Raw genomic sequence first — 24,056 nt, 5'->3', positions numbered from 1 at the left:
CAAACAAATAATGTTACAGATGTAGGGGGGGGGGAGTGTGAACTACTCGGAGGCTGCAGCCAAGACATACGGGTACGCAGGGGGCATCGCATCAATGCACCAAGAACATGGCAGTACTGGGGCCATACTTGCATGACGTCGGCACCAAAAATATTTGTGATGTGTAATAGGACAGGTAGCTGCCAGTCTGGCAGGCCAGAGACAATACTAGATGGGAAATGCTCCAAAATAAGTGCTGGTGGGGCCAACCAGCTCAAATTAACCAATACCTGCTTTCAGGGTACCTCTCACTTCATTCCTCTGGTTTTTACTCTCTCCCTCACTACCCCTTAGGTTTCCTCTCATCTTCCTTACCGGCTCTCCACTCCTTCTCCCTCTCTCTCTCTCTCTCTCTCTCTCTCTCTCTCTCTCTTCGTTCCCTCCCTGGTCCCTCGCTATCCTCCCTACAGACTGTTTCACTAACTTTGTGCATTATTGGGTATCCATGTGATGCACAAAGCAAGTGCTTCAGCACCCCCATCTAGATGAGAGGTTGTGGAGCCTTAATCCGAGTCCCATTGGTTCCTCCCTGAGTCTCCGCCCCTGCTCAGTTGCCACTCACATGAGGAGTAGGCATCCTGCTTGCTATTGGACTCTCCCTGCTGCTGATTGACACCACTTTCTACCCCCCAAATCCCATTGCAAGCCTGCTGTGGACCAGGCTTGTAAATTAAAGGCTGCTCCAGGTGAGAACAGATAGAAAGAAACATCAGAGCCCCTCGACTCAGAGTCAGTCTCATCACGATTGTAGAGAAAACTCATTATATAACCGCAGTGCAGTGTTTCTCTCCAGTGTAGCTTCTCTTCTTATGTACACACAACTCTGCAGCCTCAGTTGGGCAGAGTGTACAAGATTGTGCTTTAATAATGTTAGTGCCCATGTCAGAGAGTACACAAGACTACTGGTAATCCTGAGAATTGAAAGATGTACTAATCTGCTCCCGAGCTTTGCACACCAGAGACCTCAGTGGCTCCTCGCCCAAAGGCAGCCCTTTGGCTTCAAAGACAGCAGGCTGGCAGCTGACAGTACAGATCTTTTTGGCCAAATGTTGCATCTGTGACTGTCGGTTAGAGCTTCAGGCTGGGTGAACCAGGTTCACACTTAGATAGCTTATGCAACAAGAGCTCACAGATGAGTGCATGTGCAGACTATGATAATATGGCTATTGGTTCTCAAGCCAGCAATAGGCGTCAAAAAGCCCTAAGAATGTAGGACAAAATAAGCGAGCAGTAGAAATTGTAAAAAAGTGATAGCTTATCACCTAAATTGGTCTGGTTTCCTAATATAGCCCTGTAACCCACCGTAGCGGGCTTTACCAGCCATTAAAGTCTGGCTCCAGCATTAAAGGCCTGAGCTAAAGGCAGAGCCTTTAACAAGGGAGTGGGCCTTTAATGGCCGGTGTACCCCAGCAACAGCAGGCTATAAAGCTAATAGAACATTCCACCACTGGAAGGCATAATGTTCTTACACATCAACCAAAGGCCTCAGTGGAGCCCGAGGGGATTTACATCCCCGCAGGTGTCACTGAGGTCTTTGTTCACAGCAACACCTGTGAACGGCAAACATTGGAATGTTGGAGCTCTTGGCTTTTACCAGCCATTAGAAGCCCAGAGCACTCCATTTTCTTCATTGGTGCTCCCAACATTCCAATGGTCTACTGTAGCCTTAGAGCCCGACCTAACAGGCTCTACCGGCCATTAAAGGCCCGCTCCAGCGTTGAAGGCCCGAGCTGAAGTCCCGCTAGTAGGCGCAAGGACTATTAGAACATTCCACCCATAGAGGGCAGATTGCTGTGATTAGTACAAACAAAGGCCTCTCGAGCTTGAGAGGGTTTATATCCCCTCGGGCTCCGTGAGGCCTTTGTTCACAGCAGCAGCTGTGAAAATAAAACAACATTGGAATGTTGCTCTCTGGGCTTCTACCATCCATTCGAGCACTCCACTGCTTACAATGGAGTGCTCAACATTCCAATATTCTAATATGTGGTTTGTAGATTTACATGTAGGTAGTGTTGAGGAAGTTAACAGTACTCGTAAGGAAATTCATAGCACAGTTAATGCAGGTGTGAAACTTGTTAAAATCCCCATGAAATCCATGACTTTTTTTGATCTGTCCAATTTGGTAAGGTGTGTGCTATGTAAAAAGGTACAACTTTGTGATTTTAGCTTTTTTTTTCTGGACGTTTTCTTCCAGTTTACGATTAACTAATTGGCATAGAGTGGTACTTTGTTGTACCCACTACGGGAAAACTCAAGTCAAAGACGCCAGCTTTAGCAGACAGCCATCCTTGTAAGGCAAACAGGATCGTAGGACAGTTTTAGGTGTGGTAGCCTAACAGGAGCCGGAGCCATTTTTCTTGTATAAATAACTGTAGTATTTTGCATTATTCTGCATGAATTTAATTCCAACAGATCAAACAGATGTGTATAACATCTGAGAGCATTTCTTTCATTGTGATGACTGCATTAACAATAGGATAACCAAAATTATGGATTTTAGCAGCACATGAAATGTAGTAGGTTCTAATTAACAAAATTAAGCTTATTTGTTTGTGTAAGTTTAAGTTTAATATGGTATTTGCCAACACTGATTTAATAGTACATTTAAAACTGCAGAGACTGCAGTTGGGGCGGAGAGCTCCGCTCGTAAAAAAGATAGCCATATCCTATCTAAGATAGGATGTAGGACAGGCTATGCCTATTTTTGTATGTGTGAAGTTCTCTGTCCCAAATGCAGTCTCCAAAGTTGTAAACTTACTATTAACATTTGCGTTTGTGAATACCAAAACATACATAAACTTCCAAAAAATATTAAGTTAACCTTTGTGAATCAGGCCCGTTGTGTCTTCCTTGTCCAATATCCTGTTGCTTTGTATCAAATAAGCTGTGTTAGTCCTAGATGAGTTTCAAGTAAATATCTGCGGTTATGTATATTGTGTAACACAATTTTATTTGACATTAATCTTGATTCTTTTGATGATATCAGATATTGACGAGTGTGCCTCCAGCAATGTGACTGTCTGCTCTCATATCTGCATCAATATGCCTGGAAGTTACAGATGCAGCTGTCTAGAGGGCTACACGCTAGAAGAGGATGGGACGACATGCATCAAAGGAGTCCAGGGTATGATGTCCTATAACCCATCGTTTGTCATCATCAACATTCTCTACCTCGATGTACTGCTGTTCTGCTATGCATTTCATGTAACAGTATACACATTTGCTGTGGTCAAGGTTTAACAAAGGTTCTTAACCTATCTAATAAATCTTTCTACTGCATACATGCTCTTTTGTAACAGGGTACTGGTATTCGAGATTTCATATTTATATGCAAAATTCTCCTGTTCGCATTTCATTAGGGATCAACATCTATTTGAAGTTGTTGTGGCTTGCTTTTCATGCTTTTAACTTCTTGCAAAGAATGTAATTGTAGCCTTTGACATCTCAGAGCATATGCTTAACCCTTTTGATGCTCATGACGGAACGGTTCCGTCATGAGCATCGGTCGAGCTGTGCTCATGACGGAACGGTTCCGTCATGAGCATCGGTCGAGCTGTGCTCATGACGGAACCGTTCCGTCATGACCATGCCCATTTTCATTAGGGCCCAGCACCGGGGGTAAATCGGGGCAGCACGGATGAGGTTAAATGTACATGCTTGATTTGGCTTTTGAGGTCCAAGTGGAAAAGACAACAGGGATTGGCTGGCCAAGGCCATAAACTTTGGATTTTACGTTTTGTTTTGAGTACTTAAACCATTCTGCAGCCTGTAGAAAGGCCTTCAAAAGGTCTCATCAAACACGCTACATCTCACACCACCCTAATCTCCTCACCACTTCATACTAGTCTCAAAAGTTATTTGCAATCTCAAAGGCTCTTGTTTTGTCCTACAAGACATTTTATTTCATACTAGAGACTGGTATTGCAGTTTGAGCCAACAGAGGAGCTTTATCAAACTGCAAGCAATGTTTGATATATGTGATTTTTGAGTAAACAAAAGAAGGGGGTTCCCCGTGGGTAACTTTAGGATATGGGCAGGTCGTAGGGGGAAAAGACTAATGTGAATAGAACAAAAGAGAACACCCTGCCTAGAGATATGAAGGCCCTAACTAGAGGGTCCAACAAATATATATGGAGGGGTGATTAACCTAGGAGTTGACACTACACACAACAATCACAAGGTCAATCCAAATAGACTCTGCAGATCATATTAGAAATATATATGTTTTTATTTCTTTTGGGATAACAAGGATATAAAAAATAGAATCCAGTCTCCAGCAGTAGGCCGGCAGACGCGGTCGGCGGAACCCCATCCGAACGAGACAGTCTTCGAGAGGAAGGCTCTGCTTCAGCCCGTCTTCCGCGGTTGCAGTTAACCGAGTAGAGAAGGCACTGCATCAGCCCGTCTTCCGCGGTGGAAGTTTACAGAGTAGAGAAGCTATTGGAACCCTACTGAGAAAAAGTATTCATATCCATGGAAGGCTCGCTATCTGCCGACCATTATTATGAACTCATGTGATTCCTTGGTATTGAAATAAACACAGCGTTGACGTGCCGGCCACTCCGGATCCGTATCGCTCTGGAGTCCTGTTAATGAAAATTAGAAACAGTGGCGCTCCTGTGTAACACGCTGCCATCAGACGCCTGTGATCTCTAACAACAGAGACAAATAATCATACAGATTTTACCCTTGTGTCCCTCCCAGTATACTGCCCCTAGCCCTGACGAAGGTGTGGCCTCATTGGCATGTCACCGAAACGCGCGTCGGCTTGTGTCTCCAGGAATACGGTCATTGTCCTAATTACATCAGGACCCGTAGTAAAAATCATCTACCTGGACCAACATCCCGATCCACACAACACATTTACCACCTATGTGTTGTACTCGCCAGGATTAGAAGAATGAATGGAAGAATGAAAGGTGATTGGTAGAAGATGAGACAGAGTGAGAAGAGACTGAAGTAAGTGAGATAGTGTGTTTGAAGTATGGCTGGTACTGGGTAGGTCTTAATGTAGCCCTATCTTCCCTTTCGTTGTTGCCCCCATATCAATGTTTGTCTTTTTTTATGCTCTAAATGTATTTGTGATACGAAAGTACTATCTATTTTTTATATCCTTGTTATCCCAAAAGAAATAAAAACATATATATTTCTAATATGATCTGCAGAATCTATTTGGATTGACCTTGCGATTGTTGTGTGTAGTGTCAACTCCTAGGTTAATCACCCCTCCATATATATTTGTTGGACCCTCTAGTTAGGGCCTTCATATCTCTAGGCAGGGTGTTCTCTTTTGTTCTATTCACATATGTAATTTTTGAAACATATTTCCAATAGTTTAACCAGGAATCCATAATGGCATGGATTCAATTTTTTAGCTTTAGCCAAGATGTTATCTTTTAGTTGAAAGGTCTTCGACATTCCTTGAAAACCTGTGCCTTCCGGTCCAACATATTTTTCTGGCAAGCCGATTGTGTTCTCTCCATTGATCCTGAGAACTTGAACTGGAAGTGCTCCATCATTTTATTGTGCTGCTTGTCAACTGGTGTCACATACTGTAAACACTCAAGCAGCAGTATTCCAGTCTTTCCAACTGTACCACTACTCAAGGGGAGTAGTAGAGCACAGTATTGTAGACATTACCGTGAAGTTGGTGCGCTCAGGGGAGGATGGATATGGTGCTGGTAGGGGGAAGGTCAATACTTGAGAGATCTGTCACTATGAATAACAATGTGCAAATGTGTACTTATTACTTGATGCAAGATTCTTCTCAGGACACAGGGTATCACAGATGGCCAATGATCATTCCAAGCAGAATTTTAAGGTTGATAGGGGCACACAATATAGACTTACAACACAGTTTTTTGGGAATTCAAGGTAGCCCTCAGCAATGAAATTATTGGTTCTACTGGTGCAGCTGATGACCAGGGCACCTATTAAAACAGGTCACATATTGTAAGGTACAATTAATGGGGTAACAATGAATTTATTCAAGGTATGGTCTGTTGTTTTGAAAGATACTTAATGTTTTTGCGGGGTACACCTTGAAGCAACCCAATAGACCCTGCCTTCCAGGGGTAGATCGAGTGGCCCTCATACCAATGTAGATAGTCTGTGGGTCCACAGAGCTGAGATAATAGTCAGTAATGTACCCAGGTCCCTGCATACCCTTACTCTAGGAAGTCAAAAACAAATGCAGCCCTCATGTTATGCATACAACTTCGCAAGCATATTGTGAGGCATGCCATCGGTAGGAGATTCCTCTTCCAGTTTCTATTCTGCAGTGTCATCCCTTTTGTATCACTTTGAATCGCCAACATTAGAATGGGCAATGTGCGTTCTACGTGTGCTTTCGACAATACCTGTGTATCTCTTTGTGCTAGTGAAGGTTTTTAAGAACAAAGGACAAGTGCAAAGCAAATGTCTTTCTCTCCTTGGCTTCTGCCACTGGATCAATAGCCCCTTTAACCACTCTCAGCTCCAAGTCCGTTCTGTCCTCTACTCTGGAACCGTAGCTGTCCAGAGGATTCCATTGCAAGAAAGAATGACCCTTTCATAATTAAGTAGCATTTATCAGATAGCTCCTTTTTAGGTCTCGCATATGCAACGCGCATGCGTTGTATAGGAGAGACACCTAAAACCATCGATGCGCCTTTTCAGGCCAAACCATGCACACGTTCCATTGCCTTCAATGGCAATGCGTACACGTCTGGCTTTTCCCTGGCGGGGGCGAGCAGGGGCAACATATGTTTGTAATTACCTTGCAAACATATGGTGCCCCTACTCATTCACACAAGGGAAACATGCGCAGGCCCCCTCCTGTCTCCCCTCACCCTGCTGCTTCCTTCTTTAGCGCGACTCGTGCACTTTCACGGACGCGCGGCTTTACTGCTGTGCAGCCAATGCTTGTCTTTCTTTAGGAACGTCCAAAGGGTTTCGGCAGAGGTTGATTCAAGTACACATTGGGCGACAAGGGGATTTATTAATATAACTGTGAGCGTACATAGTTGAGCACTACCCCCACCCCTTAGTTGCAATACTTTCTTATCAATTACAAAAATCCTCCATATAAAAACATCAAAAGCCAGTATTTATAGCATTTGTCTTTTTACCTTTCTGAAGTTACCCTGATTCTTTGCTCACTTACAGACTGGAATTCGTCTTCTTTTCTATTGAAATATATTTTAGCACAGCTTTCTTCAAAGTCGTGAAGTTTCTTTTGATCTTCCTCTGTCAAGAAAAGCTCTACAAACAGTAATAATATGAAATAATATTGGCGATATAACAAATATTATTTTAGTCTGCACAATTGTTCCGATTTTGGTTAACAAAGATTTTAAACACGAGCTTCTAGACACTGAATGTCTTGGCCAAAACTCATTGCCCCACTAGTCAATAATTATGTATGACTTCTCGGATTTTGTTTTTTATTTTCAGTTACAAATGGATTGCCTTTTAATAAGCATTCTATTTAAAAAGTGTAAACTCTTGCCGTATCCTCATCTTGCTATTTGAGCCGAATTCATGGGCTATTAACAGAAATACGAAGGTGGGACTGAAAGTAATGCAGGCAGGCATTAGGATAGAAATACTCAAAATAAGATGCTGTACAGGCGGCCTGTTCACCACTGGACAATATTAGGCTTTAATATATGTCTATATGACTCAACCTATTCTCACATAGGTTGGCTCGCAAAATCTGAGTTCGGTCTCAAAAAGTTGGTGTGCAATGTATGTCACGTTTTGAAAACTGGCCCTCAGTACATTTGACCCTTTATCCCAAACTGACATCTGGGTCCTGGATTCATGGAAACTGAAGGCTTCTTTGCCTCTGCTCCCACAAAGGAGTCCCCCACCCTACCCCGGACCCTGCTTAATCTACATATTAGTAGATTTCTAATTTCAGCAGATTTCTATCTCCAGACCCTCATAAAACTCATGCATCTTCTTACTCCAGGCTATTTGGATTCCTCATATTTCGTACACTTTTAAATGGGTTTTTAAACTTCCTGTCCAAAGTGTTATGACTATCCCAAACGTTATCGTTGTAACCGTCTCCTCAATCTTTGAGGTAATTTGCCCCCGGGGGGGGGGGGGGCGTGAGCAGATGCTTTGTGCTTGATGATGCCCCTGTGATGGCAGGGAGTAAAGTTTAACTAGTTAGCAGCCTTATTCCTGTCTTGTCTGAGGCCCGCGTTATGAGGATGCTGCTTCTGTGCAGCGGGTGCCCCCCTTCTGTGGCACGTGTGTGGGTTCAGGCAGAGGAGCTGGGAGTTGCCACCCACCCGCACCTGGTAATGTGGATCTGACGGGGCAGGTATTGCCGGTGTGGAGGCGTCTGAGTGGCATGAAAGCCACTGTTGGCTTGCTTCTGTCGGCGGAGGGGGCACAGCCACCCCACCCAAGGGGCTTCCACAAACAGAAAAGGCAGCTCAAAGGTGCTGTTGTGTACCCCCTTATATATCAAGCCCCGCCACGAAGCGATGACAGCGTTCAGTAATGGTTATTCAGTGTATACTTCGGTGTGAAGCAGCAGCACCTGTATTCCAATGGCGCAACCGCACACTCCATAGATAACCCCTGGGGGTGGGTTAAGGGGGAGGGGGTGTTATATTGCACAGTGAAGCCTGCTCCTTGTGTTATGCCGAAGAACAGTGCAGATACAACTTTGGTACGCTGTGGAGGGATGTAGAAATGTACATTGTAGAGCTTTTAACTCCAAAACCAATAAGACATTCGAGTCCAGTAGGTTTGAACATGATGTTGACATCTACAGGTCCAAGATTCAAAGCTTGCTGATCAGGTATTTTCATTTGTGCTGTAACTTGTATACTGTTTATTGGAAGATATAGTTATTTTTAACATATAGTCCTATTTTTGAGGCATTCGAAATGTGCCACCTGGCGTAACCTTGGTTCATCTTTGGACCTCCTGTTGGGTGGCTCTGGGATACAATGTACCTGGGCCGGAGGTTCCATACTCTTACCTTGAAATTGACCCTGTGGTTGGAGGGTTGTGTCATGTTTTGCTATGTGCTATTTGAAAATCACGGCATTTCACAATATCTCGACCCCTAGGCACTTATGTTTTATGTAATAATGCATCCGAAGAGAGGGAGAGTTTCTGTACTCAGCTGACATTGTTTCAGTGTTTTGCTTATACGTGTGTAAACCATGAAGCACGCTGCATCCAGGGCCGGACTGAGAACCAAAACCGGTCCTGGCAAAGTGCTCGGCCGGCCCCCTGGGGGTGCGACCGAGCTCTTTGCCGGGGTCGGTTTTCGGCCGATTTTGTTACAGGGCCGATTTTGCAGCTATGCAGCAAAAACTGCCCTGTAACAAAACCAGCCCCCAGGGACCAAAACCGGCCCCCACCCGTGAGGCGCACCGGGTGATTGCCCGGTGCCTGCAATGGCCAGTCCGGGCCTGGCAGCATCAATCAGGTGTCCAGGTCTCAGGCAGTAATGTGTTTGGCATCAATAACACCACTGCATTTCAGAAGTAATTGTGGTTAAAGGAAAGCCACATATGCTCTTATTTCCTAATTTCTTCTCAAAGCGATGAAAGTTGCATAATGAAACGGTTTCAAACTAAAAAAAACATTTTGCAGTTCAAGCGTAGCACATTAGACGACTTGACCAGGAGAACTGGCTTGGGGTGGCTTCACTTTTGAATTGCCTGTTTATACTGCTCTGCAAACACAACCCTAGCGCCATGAAACCGATTTCGGTATAAGAGCGCTCTACAAATATTTTAAAATTCAAATTGTGTGGGGTCAGGCTCCTTGCAGCTGGGTAGTCTCCAGCCTTGTGTACCCACAACAGAGGCACAAAGAGTCAGTGGCAGCTGCCAGCATCTAAAACTGGTAGGGTAGCAGGGGGGAGGGGGAGAATTCAGAGGGGGGAAGAGGAGAGGTGGGAGAAAAACAAATATATATATTACAAGCATTGGCATACCCAATAGTTCTCGCTTTTGGGAACTTATAAGTATTTAGTTATGCAGCACAATATCCTTGCAAGGGGAAGTTAATCACTGCTTTTAGGGATAATTAAGGAGGGAAGGTAACGATAAAGCCATGAACTCCAGTAATGAGGGTTACTGGTAGGAAGACAGGCCTTTATCCCGCATTAGAAGAGCACAAATGTAAGCTCAGAGAATCCTTTGGTGCTCAATTAATTGCAAAGAAACAGTCCTCCTTGTAGCGTTTAACTTAAATAATGACAGTAAACATCAAAATGCCTTAGGTGAAATCAAATAGGTATTTATCTGTTGGCTGTGCCTACCTATGAGACTGTTCCAGCCTACCTGGGCTGTTCCTTCTGACTGTGAAAAGGCATTGCTGTAGCCTGCAGGGTTTGACTGTCGTGGCAGACACGTCACAAGCATCCAGGGAGTAATTACTGGCTCTTGGAGAGAGAAGTGTAAACAGCTACGACTGCCAAGTGCTTCATCCCATTGTAGGCTAGAGGGACTCTGCGAGCACTTTAAGGCTACCTACTGGACAATGTGCTGTGGCTAAGAAAAACAATTCATTTTATCTACGTAGATGAATGCCGAGTTTCTGGGAGCTAAAGCCAGACTCGGATCATTAATCCACACAAGTGGTGCCAGCAAAAGACAGCAAAAATAATACAGGAGCAGATACAACAATCCCAGCCTTTAGGTAAAGGATATGCACTCACTCTTTGCTCTGCATCTTGTATTGAATTGAAACTCGGTTTTCCGCAGAGTGTTGCATTTTATATGTGATTCAATAACTTGTATCTTTAAATGGTGTTATTTCTGTTAATCTAATTAAGTGTGTTCTGACGCATAGAGGCAGCTTCAGAACAGTGCTTACATGTTCATGGCGTGCTCAGCCCAATCGCAGGTGCGCCATATATAGAACTATCTGAGGTTGAGTTATAAGTGGTTGGGATATTGACATGGGCAGTGCTTCTCTGCGTCCATCTAACAATTGGTAGGAGTGACAAGTTTGCGCTATTATCACTCACTTGGTTGGGGTTAAAGGATGATGAGGTCCCTCAACAAATGTGGGTGAAAGAAACAATGCACAACAAATGTCAGGTACCTTCCTGACTCCTGTTATGAATAGAGTGCTGGCTAGCACAGCTCTTGTGTTTATGTTTTGCCCTTCCCAACAATGCAGGTATTTTCATCTTGTTCAAAGTCAGTGCCATGTTTTATAAATTCCAAGTTATATCTGCATATTGCATTTAATTCGGATTTCTATGATTCGCCTTGAAGACTCTCCCACCTGCTACACATATACACATTTAGTGAGTTATTTAAATGTTGGAGAATGTGATGGGGGTGGAAGGAGTCATCCATTCAAAAATCAGTAAATTCCACATCCACAACCCTTGGGTTCTTCTGCCTCTGGGGTTCTCTCAGTAGAAACTGCGCTGGCTGTATTTAGTGGGGCTTCCTCCACTGATTTACTCAGATGGCATGGTGGATCTGGGCAAGGAATACAAAGAGTGACCCTGACCCATAGGGAAAAATCTCCCTGCATATCATGGCCATGGTCCAACTTTGGGAGTTTGTTTGCAGAGCTGGGGGGCGCAAAACCCTTTAAGGGGGCCCCCATTCAGCCTAATGCCAAGAAATATCTGTACGCTATGAGAGAGTCAGGTGTACCCCATCACATTAATTGCATGAACATTTTGTTTAAATACATATTTGGATGTCAGTGAAATATCTCTGCAAGATTCCTGCGCGATTCGCTTGATTCATTTCTTGCGAAATCAACTCTGCTTTTCCTCTTTCCCAGGTTGAACAAATGACTTATAGTTTCAGCTGGGTAGTATTATTTGTACATAAAATATTACTCATTTGATAGTTTGTGAAAAAACCGAGCCTTGCGTTGTATACCACTGCAAATACGCTGCAAATGGCGTAAAAACAGATACCGTGCTAATATTTGAGTAACACATCACATCCGATGTGGGGTTTTATGCCAGAGTATTTTTAGAATACGTTTTCACTCCACCACTTCCCACACCACAATGAACTTGGGCCCAGTTTTGTTCTGCCTTGGATATAGCCTTTGCACAGCTGAAACTAGATCTGTTTGGCGATTGTTTGGTGATAACACGATGTTAGTTTCCCGTGGAATTTACACAGTGGCTGATTTACCAGACACCTAGTTGAATATATCCCCTCTGGTTGGGTATGCCACATACATCAATTGCAAGTGTTTGTTTTGTTTGCAAAAGAGAGTGTCTGCAGTGAAACCTAAACACGCCAGAGCTGCTTCCTCTTCTTGGAGCATTAATTACCAATGAGGGCACTTTCAACCAAGTCAGTTTCACGGATAGAGTGAAATTGAATAAAAACAAATGTACCCTGATGACTGAAAGATTGCAGCTCACTTTATCAGTTATTTCAATCACTCGTGCTGGACAAGGCCGGCGGTGGCTTGCATGAGAAGAAATGCCACCGTAAATCAGTGCTCAGCAGCCTGGGCCCTCAAAGAGCCATGGTGCCTCTGTAAGAAATTCATAACACTGCATGCGTGCAGTAAATCACGGCTTAATGATGTGCCGTTTGTTATTTTAGGAAGTTAGACGTTCTAAAGTATTGGGAGAGTGGCGGGAATAGGTGCAAGGAAATCCCCAGTGGCCGGAAGGAGCCAAGAAAAATACCAGTAGCCTTTGACACCAGCTACCTGCCTCTGACAATATGATTTATCTTTTTACTTTTGTTTTTGAAATAATTTTAATGGCATACCACTGGCCTTAGAACTACAAGGGTGTACTTATGCAATGCAGCCCTGTTAGTTTATCTTTCCCTACTCACATACCATCTCTGACACGACATTAGTGCCTGCATTTTAGTCTAAAGATACATTTAGCTGTGTTGCCAGTGTCATGTATGCAAGGAGTCAGCCCACTTCTGCCACTGGTTTCTTGCACTGTGAGTCATTGCATTTGCCTAATCACGCGTGTGCACACCCCTGTAAAAAAGTGCACTTCAGTACTAAGTCTGATGGACCAATACTTTACTTTGCCAATGTTTGTTTCTTTCCATCCTTCAGCCTTTTTTCGTCCCCCTTGTGTATGTGAACTATGTCTTCATGATAGCAATTAAAAGCTATAACATCTTTTCTTTTCAACGAAAGGAATCATATTTTACTTTGGAAATACTGTTCAATTAAAATGATCTACAATGGTTATTTTTCAATGTAAACTTTTTATTGCAACCGATGGCCACCATGTTTGGGTGGTTGCATTTTCTTTAGCTTCTTTACAATTTTGCGGCATATTATTTCAAGTATCTTTTATTTGTTACCATTTTCGCCAACTTACCAAGGTCAAAAACGATTGGATTTACCAATGAGTATTTTATTTTTGTAGTCCTCTCTATAAAGGACTGCCCAGTGCTTTATGTACTACATAGAAGTATCGCAGAGCTCGATTCACAAACATCTTGATAGTGCTAATGTCTTCATTATCCATAGAAATTCCTAGTCTTGATATTACCGATTGAGAAGTGAAGAAATGTTATGCATACAAGGTGTATTTGCATATCTGAAAATTCCACAAGTAGTGGGTTTGTGGAATTTTCTGGGCAGCCCTACCTTCAAACATAGGTGAATACCAGAAAATTGGTAAGTTTGTGGGTGTTACACATCATGGAAACACATACAATTTCACACCTGTGTAGGATTATTAATGCATGATTTTTCGCCAGTTAGAAAATCCTCATTCATAAAATGAATTCCTCTTAATGCTAAAGCCTTGATAGATTTACTTAAGTATTCATGGGTGTCTCAATCAGGCCGCTTAGCACTGTTCATCTGAAGTGGAGAAGGTACCTCAGGGAATTACATCATTCAGGGTAACATATCAGAAGCAAACTACGGCCAGGTACATAGCACAAGATAACATGATAAGGCTTTTATTGTCCAAGATAAAGAAAGAGGAGGTGAAATGTAGGTTCCTCTCAGAACTGTTGGACACAAGATCAGCTAAGAGTCACAGGAAGCCTTGTTGGCACTCCGGGTGCTTGCACAGAGAAAGCTTATTTTCTGATATTACAGTAATTGCTTGATGTTTAACCTTGCCAGGGCATGGCTAGATGTAGGACAGGAATAGTTGGCTTATTGGAGCATTTCTTATAGATTGCAACCAGAAAAGAAGCTTTGTGGAAAGCGGCATTTAGAGCATGGAATGATCGCATAGTAGGTACATATTTTGAAAGTGGACCAGAAATTACAAACTAAGGGGCATATTACCAACAAGTAGCGATATGTATCGCTAAATAGGCTTAGCGACAATTTTTTTATCGCTGCCTATAGCTGGATATGTTAGCGGAGAAAACATGCTATTAGCAACGTTTTTCTCCATTGTGCTAAAATATCCAGTGATAGCGGCGAAATGCGTGAATATCGCTGAGAATACAGCAATATTCACACATTAGCGACGAAATGCTCTTAGCCATGTTATCCACCTCCCATTGGATAACATGGCTAAGAACTGGTCTGGGCAGGTGTTAGTATTTGGAGATATTCGCGCTTAGCGTGAATATTTCCAATGCTACGCCTGCCTTGCTAATAGGCGATAGCGACGTTAGCGACTGCTTTCAGTCGCCAACTGGTTGGGTACGCCTACTTTGCATGTCATTAGCGATAAACATCGCTGACATGCAAACCGCTCGCTGTCGCCTAAAAGCTGTCGCTAACATCAGTTAGCGACAGCTTGCTAATAGGGCGATAGAATTATTATAGAATTAGGCCCCCCTATTACCAAGGGGGGCCTATCGCCCCCCTTGGTAATATGCCCATAATTTGGTTTAAATTCAGCGGACGCCTCACAGTGAACTATGTCTTGTATTCAACGTCTTTTATATCTGAGGCTTTTACTTTGGCTTGTTTGAATGGCCTCATCTGTTTAAAATATCAATAAAAAACTCTGGCAGTCACTCACAATGCCTGATTTCTCCAATCTGTATAGTATTCTTGTCAAGAAGTATGTCAATTTCCACTATGCAGAATAAAGGCTATTTATGTGCTCACTTACTCAGTTATTTTGGTATTGGTTCAGCTCTAGGGCAATCTTAGCTGATCAGCACTGTATGTGGGGTGGTCTCACAAGTGTGTGGATAGCTGAATGACAAAATTAGACTTTTTCAAATGTAAAGAGGGTCTAGATGAGATTAGATATTCCTTGTAATGGCAGAAATGGTGTTTAGCGTATGTCCGACGTGACCCTTCTGGTATTTCTCATTTTCATCTCATGATTTCCCGTCTAGCAGTGACATGGCTTTAGGTGTCCTCTGACCACTTGAGATCATGATTTTCTTTTTCTGATCAGATGCAATTACATATGTCTTCTGAAACTGATGTAGAGCTGTAAGTGGATTCAGAGTGATGCTGTCAGGCCTGGGTTGCAGTGATGATTCTTTACTAGATTGTTGATGGGTCAGGTGGCGGCATGCAGAAAACGCTTCATAGGTATCAGTTAGTATTGGCAAGGACCACAAACAAGGCAGTGTCGCCATCCTGTGCTTGTATGATGACTCAGAATTCTGCTTTGTGAATGTATTTTTATTTTACAGTAGAAAGCTTGTACCATGGATTTTGGAGGGTAACTGTTGATTATGAAACCGAGGGACCTAACGCTTGCACTGAGTAAAGAGTATACAGCACTAGGTGATTACGCGCCGCAAGGCTATGCTGGTTTTTAAACTGTTGGTCTCTGCCTGATTTGCACATTGAAATTTGTATTGTGCACATCCCCGCATCTTATAAGGAAATTTGAAATTTGTTTTATTTGCTTTTAAACTGAAAAACTTACATTGCTCTAGTTAATCAGAGGCTGCTACTCACTCGAGGGTGTCGCAGTCCCCGGTCCGTCACATCAAACAGTGCCTATTGCACGGAGGGACAGACGCGACTCCGCCCACAGTGGCTGCCTCATTTCCTGCCAGTGGGTTCATTAGACGGATGGCTTACCGGCCGCGCAGCACTAAGTGATATCGCGCCGCGAGGCTATGCTGGTTTTTAAACTGTTGGTCTCTTCCTGATTTGCACATTGAAATTTGTATTTTGCACATCCCCGCATCTAATAAGGAAATTTGAAAATTGTTTTTATCTGCTTTTAAACTGAAAAACATACATTACTCTAGTTTAATCAGACGCTGGTACTCACTCGAGGGTGTTGCAGTCCCAGGTCCGCCACGGCAAACAGTGCCGATTGCACCGCGGGACAGACGCTACTCCACCCACAGTGGCTGCCTCACTTCCTGCCAGTGGGTTCATTAGACAGATGGCTTGCCGGCCGCGTGCAGCGGGCGCGACGAAGGCGCGCCTAAGGCAAACCCGTCTGCACCCGTCGCCGACTCGATCGCGACCGTCGTCCGCCATGCTGTTAGAAACAGGAGCAGTGAGTTTCAATCTTGGACGCGGGATGAGTTACTGCAGCTCTGTGGTCCTGGCTGCATTATGCCACATCAGATTAATCTAGCCACTACTCCACTTCCACACAGCTGTGATGGTTGTGGGCAGTCTTTGGTATCTATCAAGGCACCTAGGAAAAAGCAGGCATGCCGCCCCATGTCAAGATAAGGTGTGTAGTGCAAAAATGAAGGCCTGTCTTATAATCTTTAGATCACTGCCCTAGCATGCTGAAGATGTTTAGTCAATTCTAATTGAGGATACCTGTGATGTTATGATGGAAACTTGGCTTAATTTGGATACAGTGACAACTATTACATTAGCGATCCCTCCAGGTTTTAAAATGTGCCATGCTAATAGAGAAGGAGGAAAAAGGGGAGGGGTGGCTATTATTTTTAGAGATACATGGGAGTTGGTGCCCCCGGCTCCTTTCTTTGCTCAGGGCATTGAAGGCTTACATTTCTGTTTACAACCAACCCCCATGTCTGCTCTTGGGGGGATTCTTATTTACAGACCACCTGACTGTGTAGTGCCTGCCCTTCATACGATCTATAACTAATCAATAATGTATACTAATTTTCTGGCCTTGGGAGATTTCAACCTGCATGTAAACGACTTGAACTGTTCGCAAGCAATGCAGTTAATTACATCATTATCTGGGGCTAATCTCAAACAATGGGTCTCCCATCCCACACATGTTGCGGGGCATACCCTGGACTTAGTTTTTTCCAACTGTACCACTATTGATATGGAGACTTCCGTTCCTCTGACATGGTCAGATCACTATCTGGTCCCTTTTTCTATTATTTTACCTAATTTAGGGCAAGTAAAAGGAACGCGTCTCACGCTCAAAAGAAATTGGAATAATTTGACCGAAACAGTACTAAACTCCATTTGCAAGACAATCCTCCCCGCCTATCGGCTAATCCCGATGCTGATGCCATCTCGATACACCATTGGATTGCTACAGCGGTGGAGTCGGTAGCACCTGGTAGAATGGTGAAATCAACTACATTATCCCCCACTGCTCCATGGTTCCCCAAATGCCCTTAGGGAGAGCAAAGGTAAGTGCAAAAAGCTGGAACGACAATGGAGGCTGAGCTACTGTGAGAGAACGAAGGCAAATTATAAAAAAGCCTTAAAAGTGTTTCACAAGGAGATAAAAACAGCTAGACAAAATCATATTGCGTCAAGTATCCGAAATGCTAATCAATCCAGCAGCGATGTCTTTAAGGTAGTTCAATCTTTTTTTAAGCCCAGGGTACTGGAGACAGAAGTAACTTCATCCGCAGCCCTGTGCAATAAGACCGCAAACTATTTTGATTAAAAAATCGTAAAGGTCTATGAGTCGTTTCGGGCCCCAGAGGCCACTACGAAAGGGGATAAATCTCCGCTCATAGGGGAGATACCTAGACTAAGCGAGTTTACACCAATTTTGCCGCAGGATGCCCTAATTGAAATTCAGAGATGCCATTCAGAAGCCCCAGATGATCCATGCCCTCCCAAATTATGGAAGATGTTATCCTCCTCATTGGTAGATGGGTTATTACACATTTGGAACTCATCTCTGGAAACAGGCATCTTCCCAGATAAATGGAAGAGCGCAACACTTCTCCCGTTGAAAAAAAAAAATGGTGACCCCGGCGATCTCAAAAATCTGCAACCAATCTCTTTATTACCCGCTCCAGGAAAAATGTTGGAAAAATTGGTTCAACGTCAATTGACCAGCTTTATTGAGCAGAATGGGGCTCTGCATGATATTCAATCAGGCTTTCGAGCAGGATTTAGCACAGAGACTGCTCTCCTGGAGGTGGCAAAGTCGATAAGGTGGTCTTTGGATTCAGGAGCACAAGCACTGCTGGTGCTCCTGGATCTGTCTGCGGCATTCAACACTTTAGACCACACTATCCTGGTCGAGCACCTAAAAGAAGTAGGCTTTGAGGGTAAAGTACTCACATGGCTGACTTCCTATCTGAGGGGACGTACTCAGAAAGTCCCCATATGAATCCCAACCAAAACAGCTCTGGTGTGGGGTGCCTCAGGGCTCTATTTTTTAACCTCTACCTAGCTCCTTTGTTTTCCCTGATTGCCAACTTGGGAGTGAAAGCTATTTCATACGCCGACGACACCCAGTTGGTTTTCTCTTTCAAAGAGCAGACGCTGGACAGGTTCAATAATTTCAAGGGATGCCTATGTGATATAGCCATTTGGATGAATTCTAGTAAATTAAAGCTAAACGCGGAAAAAACAGAGGTTCTGTTTTTTGGGCAGGGAACTGTGCCATAGTCTGCACTATGGTGGCCATCAGAAATGGGTGCTCCTCCATCTCTGGTCACCTCTATTCGAAACTTAGGAGTGAAATGGGAAGCAAATCTTACCTTCTCAGCTCAAATACAACAGGTCTCTGCAACTTGCTTCAGCAAATTAAAAAATCTCCGGAAAGTGTTGCATTTTCTACCGGAAGATTGCCGCAAAACAGTAGTACATGCCATAGTAACATCTAGGCTAGATTATGCCAATGCTCTGTATCTTGGCCTCCCTAAATATGCAATCCATCATCTTCAGATGATTGAAAATGCGGCTGCGAGAAAGGTTTGCCGCATCCCTTTCCGACACCATATCTCTCCGCATTTACATAAACTCCACTGGCTTCCAGTGGAGAAAAGAATCATTATCAAGGCTATGACAATGGCCTATCGGGCTATGAACGAAAACTGCCCGAAGTATCTTAAAGAAAGACAATGCCCCTATAAGCAAAACCCGGTGTTCCGCTCAAACTCTATCAACTGGCTTCAGACCCCACGCTTTGAGAAATTCCGGCTAGGTGGGAGAGCATTCACGGTTAGAATGGCCGCTCTGTGGAATGCCTTACCAGTTTCCTCACGAAATGTCAAGCCAGAATCCTGCTTTAAAAAAACCTTGAAGACGTGGCTTTTCAGTGCAGCTGCAATGTAGACTCGATAAGCGTACTACTCTTTTTGACGCACTGGCACCTACTGTTTTCAGCGCCGGGACACCCCTCTGTTGGGGGTAGCTGTTGCGCTTAATAAATCTCAGTATATTTATTAATATTATATACTCACGTTACTCATGGTAATCCACTCTTCATCCTGTGATTCTTTGGAGCTCTAATCGACAAGCATCTGTGAGGTCTTGGTGGATTACATTTTTGGATACTCACTTGACATCCAGGCTTGGATCAGCATTATATTATCTCTGAGCTGTTTGATGTTATACCTGTATTTTCATGTAGAACTGGCTATTTCGGCGGCACTGGTGAATTTTGATGCTTTGATGGACCAAGAGAACATTTAGAAAGTCCATGCACAGAGAGAGGATTGATCCATTGGGTACTATCATATCACTGGCATCTGCTAAGATCTGAAAATGTCCATTTGGGAAAGTTTAGATTTGCCAGAGAAGTAGGTGGTACAGTTCACCTTCTATATCTTTTTGAATGAGGAGGGTGTAAGAGACGGGAAAGAGGAGAATGGTTTAATTCTACTTTCTCTTGTTTGCTTCCTATTTGGTTGCTACCACATTAAGTGATATGCTTGTCTGTGATTTAGCTCATTTTGAGCATAATGCAAATAATGCTTTTGTAACTGCTTGTGTAGATTGCAGAGAACAATGCACAAAGTTAAAAGCAATGTTATCTGCATTAACGGGAATGTTTTATACAGGGATGTGTGAGATTAGCTATTATTTTCTGTGAAATTTCATGAACATTATATGAAATAATGCAAATAGCTCAGAATGTGGTTTGTTAGTATTACAATTAAAGGTTGCCCAAAATAGACTGATTCGATCTAAAAATGTCTCTTAACGAGACATTCTCTGCTCACATCAGCATCCTGGGAGCAAGATATTACAAATCGTGTAATGTAAAATCTTAGGAATGTAATAAGTATATCATAAAGTGATTTTTTTTTATAGCTTAGGTAACCCACCTGGCATCTGTGTGATGAATTCCCTTTAGGAGAGATGTTGATCTTTTAGGTAATCCACCGAGGATGGATTTCCCATGTCTAAATGAGATAGAACCGTGACCAGAGCTCCACGAGATTTGCTGGAAAGCTCCATTACAAAGGTGGTCCAACCTGCCAGCAGTAATGATGAGCTCATTGGAGTGGCAGGAGCAACAACCTATAGCTCTCTACATTATACAGCGGTGATTTCATACAGCTTATTTATAAAATGAAGGCCGGAGTATAGTGTGTACAATCTATTGTGGCCAGACACTGGACATAGAATTTTATCAGCACTTGGATTTGTCGGAGGGTATTATAAAATACCATACGTGGACATGCCTATTTATGTGCAAAATGTGGAATTAACTTTAAATTCCAGAATGAGCTTTTTACCTTTCAAAACACTAGCCAGTCAGTGGTATTCAAATAAAACTTAACACTCCCCATTGTACAGTACAAGTCGAAAAGAAATAAAAATCAAAAGTTTGTTGTAGAGTGTTACAGATGGTCTCATGGTTATCCCCAAAGCTTGCCAAAAACGTCAGCTGTCAGCAGATGTAACATATATTCTTTTTCTAAAGGCATTTAAAAAAGAACCTCTTTTCTCATACATGCACCTCACATCACTGAGTACTTCCTTTTGTCCCTCTCTGCTTTGTCTGATTGAATGTGTAAATCTTTGCTCTAGCCTGGAGCAATCTACATTCACACTTGCATTCAATACTGTGAGCAAGGACATGGATTGGACATGCTTGTAGAAACGGGTTTTCTGCAGTTCTAATCAGGTGGAATCCATTTATTTATTTATTTATTTTTGCCACTTATAAAGCGCAAACAATTACCCGCAGGCGCCTCGGCGCTAAACAATTCGCATAACTTCAATAGGTATTAAGAAGCTCCTGAGGGATTAGATGAATATTATTGATCAAAAAGCCAAGTCTTTAGCTGTTTGAAGAAACTGGAGAAGTGAGGGGCTCAGCCTAATGTTTTGAGGCAGAGTGTTCCATAGTTTGGGTGCGGCCACTAAAAAGCGGCGGTCACCCCAAGACACTGTTTTGGATCGTGGGATCACTAACTGGTTTAGGGTGGTGGAACGAAGCAGTCTGTAAGGTTTGTAGGGTTTCAGTTGGTCCTTCAGAAAGTGAGGTCCTTAATTGTTGAGTGCCTTATACACTATACATAGTGATTTAAACTTAATTCTGTTCCGGATAGTCAGTCAATGGTATTCTTTAATGGTGTCGGATATGGCCTCGAATTTAGGCGTTCCAGAGAGCAGACGTGCTGCGGCGTTCTGTATTGCCTGTAACTTCATCGTGACCCTGACCTGGGCATTGAGGAATAAGCCGTTGCAATAATCGAGGGACGATAGGACTAAGGAGCTGACCAGTGTTTTGGTCGCAGCTCTGGGAGGAATGGGCTGATTTTCCTGATCATTCTAAGTTTATGGTGGGCTATGGTTGCTACTTTATTTGCGTGATCCATAAAGTTAAGACCGTCGTCAAAAATGACTCCCAAATTCCTGACCTTAGCTGTCGGACTGGGGGTGTTCCAAAGGCTGGTGGCCACCAGCATGATGACCATGCTGGTGAGAGGGGTCCAAAAATAACTACCTCAGTTTTTTCTGAGTTCAACTTGAGGCAATTTGTTGCCATCCACTCTCCAATTTCCAGCATTCCATTTTGGAAGCGTTGTGCCACCTCACCTCCGTCACCTTTGATGGCAAGTACCAATTGCGTGTCGTCCGCATAGGAGGTTAGGCTCATCCCATGTGCTTTGATAACATTAGCAAGGTCCGACACATAGATGTTAAATAGTGTCAGACTAAGGGATGAGCCTTGGGGAACCCCACATGGCAGCGAGAGTTGTGCAGATTGGTAAGGTCCCAAGGTGACCGCTTGTGTTCTTTCAGCCAAAAAAGATGCGAGCAAGTCTCTGGCAGAGTGGCAGATGCCCAGCTTTCCGACACGGTCCATCTTTGACAAGTAGACTAGTTAGACTAACTACTACTGGAAGTCTTTGTGTTCATTACTGAAGGGAAAATCTTATGTTATGTTATGTTAATGAAGCTTGTAAAGCACACTGCTACCCAAAGGTGTCCTGGCGCTGGAAGCTGCCTGCTTGGTTGCTGAGAAGAGATGACTGGTCAGGGAAAGAGCCAGGTTTTCCCCTTCTGAATGTGAGGAGCGCAGTTGCACTTCTGAGGTGAAAGGGTAGGCCGTTCCAGGCCTTTGCAGCACATCAGAAGAAACTCCTACCCCCCCAGCTGGTCTTTTTGACGTGTGGAATTATTATTTGTTTTGCCCCGGCCGAGCGCAGTGCTCTGCCAGGAACATACCATTGTAGGTGTTGTCTCATGTAAGCAGGACCAGACCCCTTAAGGGCCTTAAAAACCATACAAAGAGGCTTAAATTCTATGTGTTGTTTCACCGGAAGCCAGTGAAGGTTTCGAAGTCCCTTCTTCACTGAAACAAACCTTGGGGTGCCCAAAAGCACCCTAGTTGCTGCATTTTGTACGGTACGACCTGGAGTCGATTGAGGTGTCTCTTTTGGATGTTAAGATAGAGGTCGTTGCAGTAATCCAGTCGGGACAAAATGAGAGCTGTGACTACTATCCTGAGACTATCTTCAGGAAGAAGAAATTTTATTTTCCTCACGATCCTCAGAAGATGGAAGCAAGAGGAAACGGCCCGGCTAATCTGGTCCCCAAAGGAAAGTTTTGAGTACACGATCACCCCCAAATTCTTAACCTTATAGGTGGGGGCTGGGAGCATGCCCATGGCATCAGGCCACCAGTCGGGTGTCCAGAGATTAGTGGAGTTACTGACGATGATAACCGCAGTTTTCCCTGCGTTTAGCTTAAGGCAGTTTGCTGACATCCAGCTCGCAATGGCTTGCATGCAGTCATTGCAGTCTCGTTCTATCTCAGCCTCTTTTCCCTTCTGTATTGACAACACAGTTTTTGTGTCATCAGCATAAGAGGTCAGCTGGAGCCCAAATGATCTTATAAGGGCTGCCAGCGGAGACACGTACACATTGAATAGTGTAGGGCTAAGCGCAGACACCTGCGGTACCCCGCAAGGCAGGAAGAAATGCCTCGATCGATCTTTGTCCAGGTACACTGTTTGGGTTCTGTCAGTAAGAAAAGATTTTAGGAGGTCGTACGCCTTGCCTTGAACCTCCCTTTCAACTATCCGGTCAATCAACACTTCGTGGTGGACATTGTCGAAGGCCGCCGAGATGTCTAGCATAATCAAAATTGCGGTTCCACCCTGATCTAATGCCTCTCTGATTTCTTCTGTTGATTTAATCAGAGCCAGCTCAGTGCTGTGTTCAACACGAAAGCCAAATTGCGTCGAATCTAGTAGGCAATTATTCTGAAGAAAAGACCTTAATTGAGAGTTTAATTTCCATTTCAATCATCTTAGCCGGCAGCGGAAGACAAGATATGGGTCTGTAGTTGTTTGACTCTTTGGGTTCTAGGTTAGATTTCTTCAGGAGTGGGAGGATTGAAGCTCTTTTCCAGGATTTGGGAAACTGACCCGAGTTAAAGATGGTATTAAACACTGGGGCAAGAGCAGGCCCGATAGTGTTCGGGACAAGTTTGACCACTGATGCTGGACACGGGTCTAAAGGGGAACCAGATTGAATTGC

At 43.6% G+C, this 24,056-nt stretch overlaps 1 protein-coding gene across 1 annotated transcript in view; it reads left to right on the top strand.

Moving 5' to 3' along the window:
• CCBE1 (collagen and calcium binding EGF domains 1) overlaps positions 1-24,056 on the top strand; it is an 824,981-nt gene that overhangs the window by 765,245 nt on the left and 35,680 nt on the right. Inside the window, exon 5 of the mRNA XM_086960489.1 lies at positions 3,026-3,163. Within this exon, the coding sequence (XP_086816615.1) occupies positions 3,026-3,163 (138 nt within the window). The remainder of the gene's footprint in view (positions 1-3,025; positions 3,164-24,056) is intronic.

Source organism: Lissotriton vulgaris, chromosome 3_1 (assembly GCF_964263255.1).
Source record: "Lissotriton vulgaris chromosome 3_1, aLisVul1.2, whole genome shotgun sequence".
In the NCBI taxonomy this organism is placed as follows: domain Eukaryota; kingdom Metazoa; phylum Chordata; class Amphibia; order Caudata; family Salamandridae; genus Lissotriton; species Lissotriton vulgaris.
Note: the sequence above shows the minus strand (reverse complement) of the source record. Positions and strands in the feature narration are given on the sequence as shown.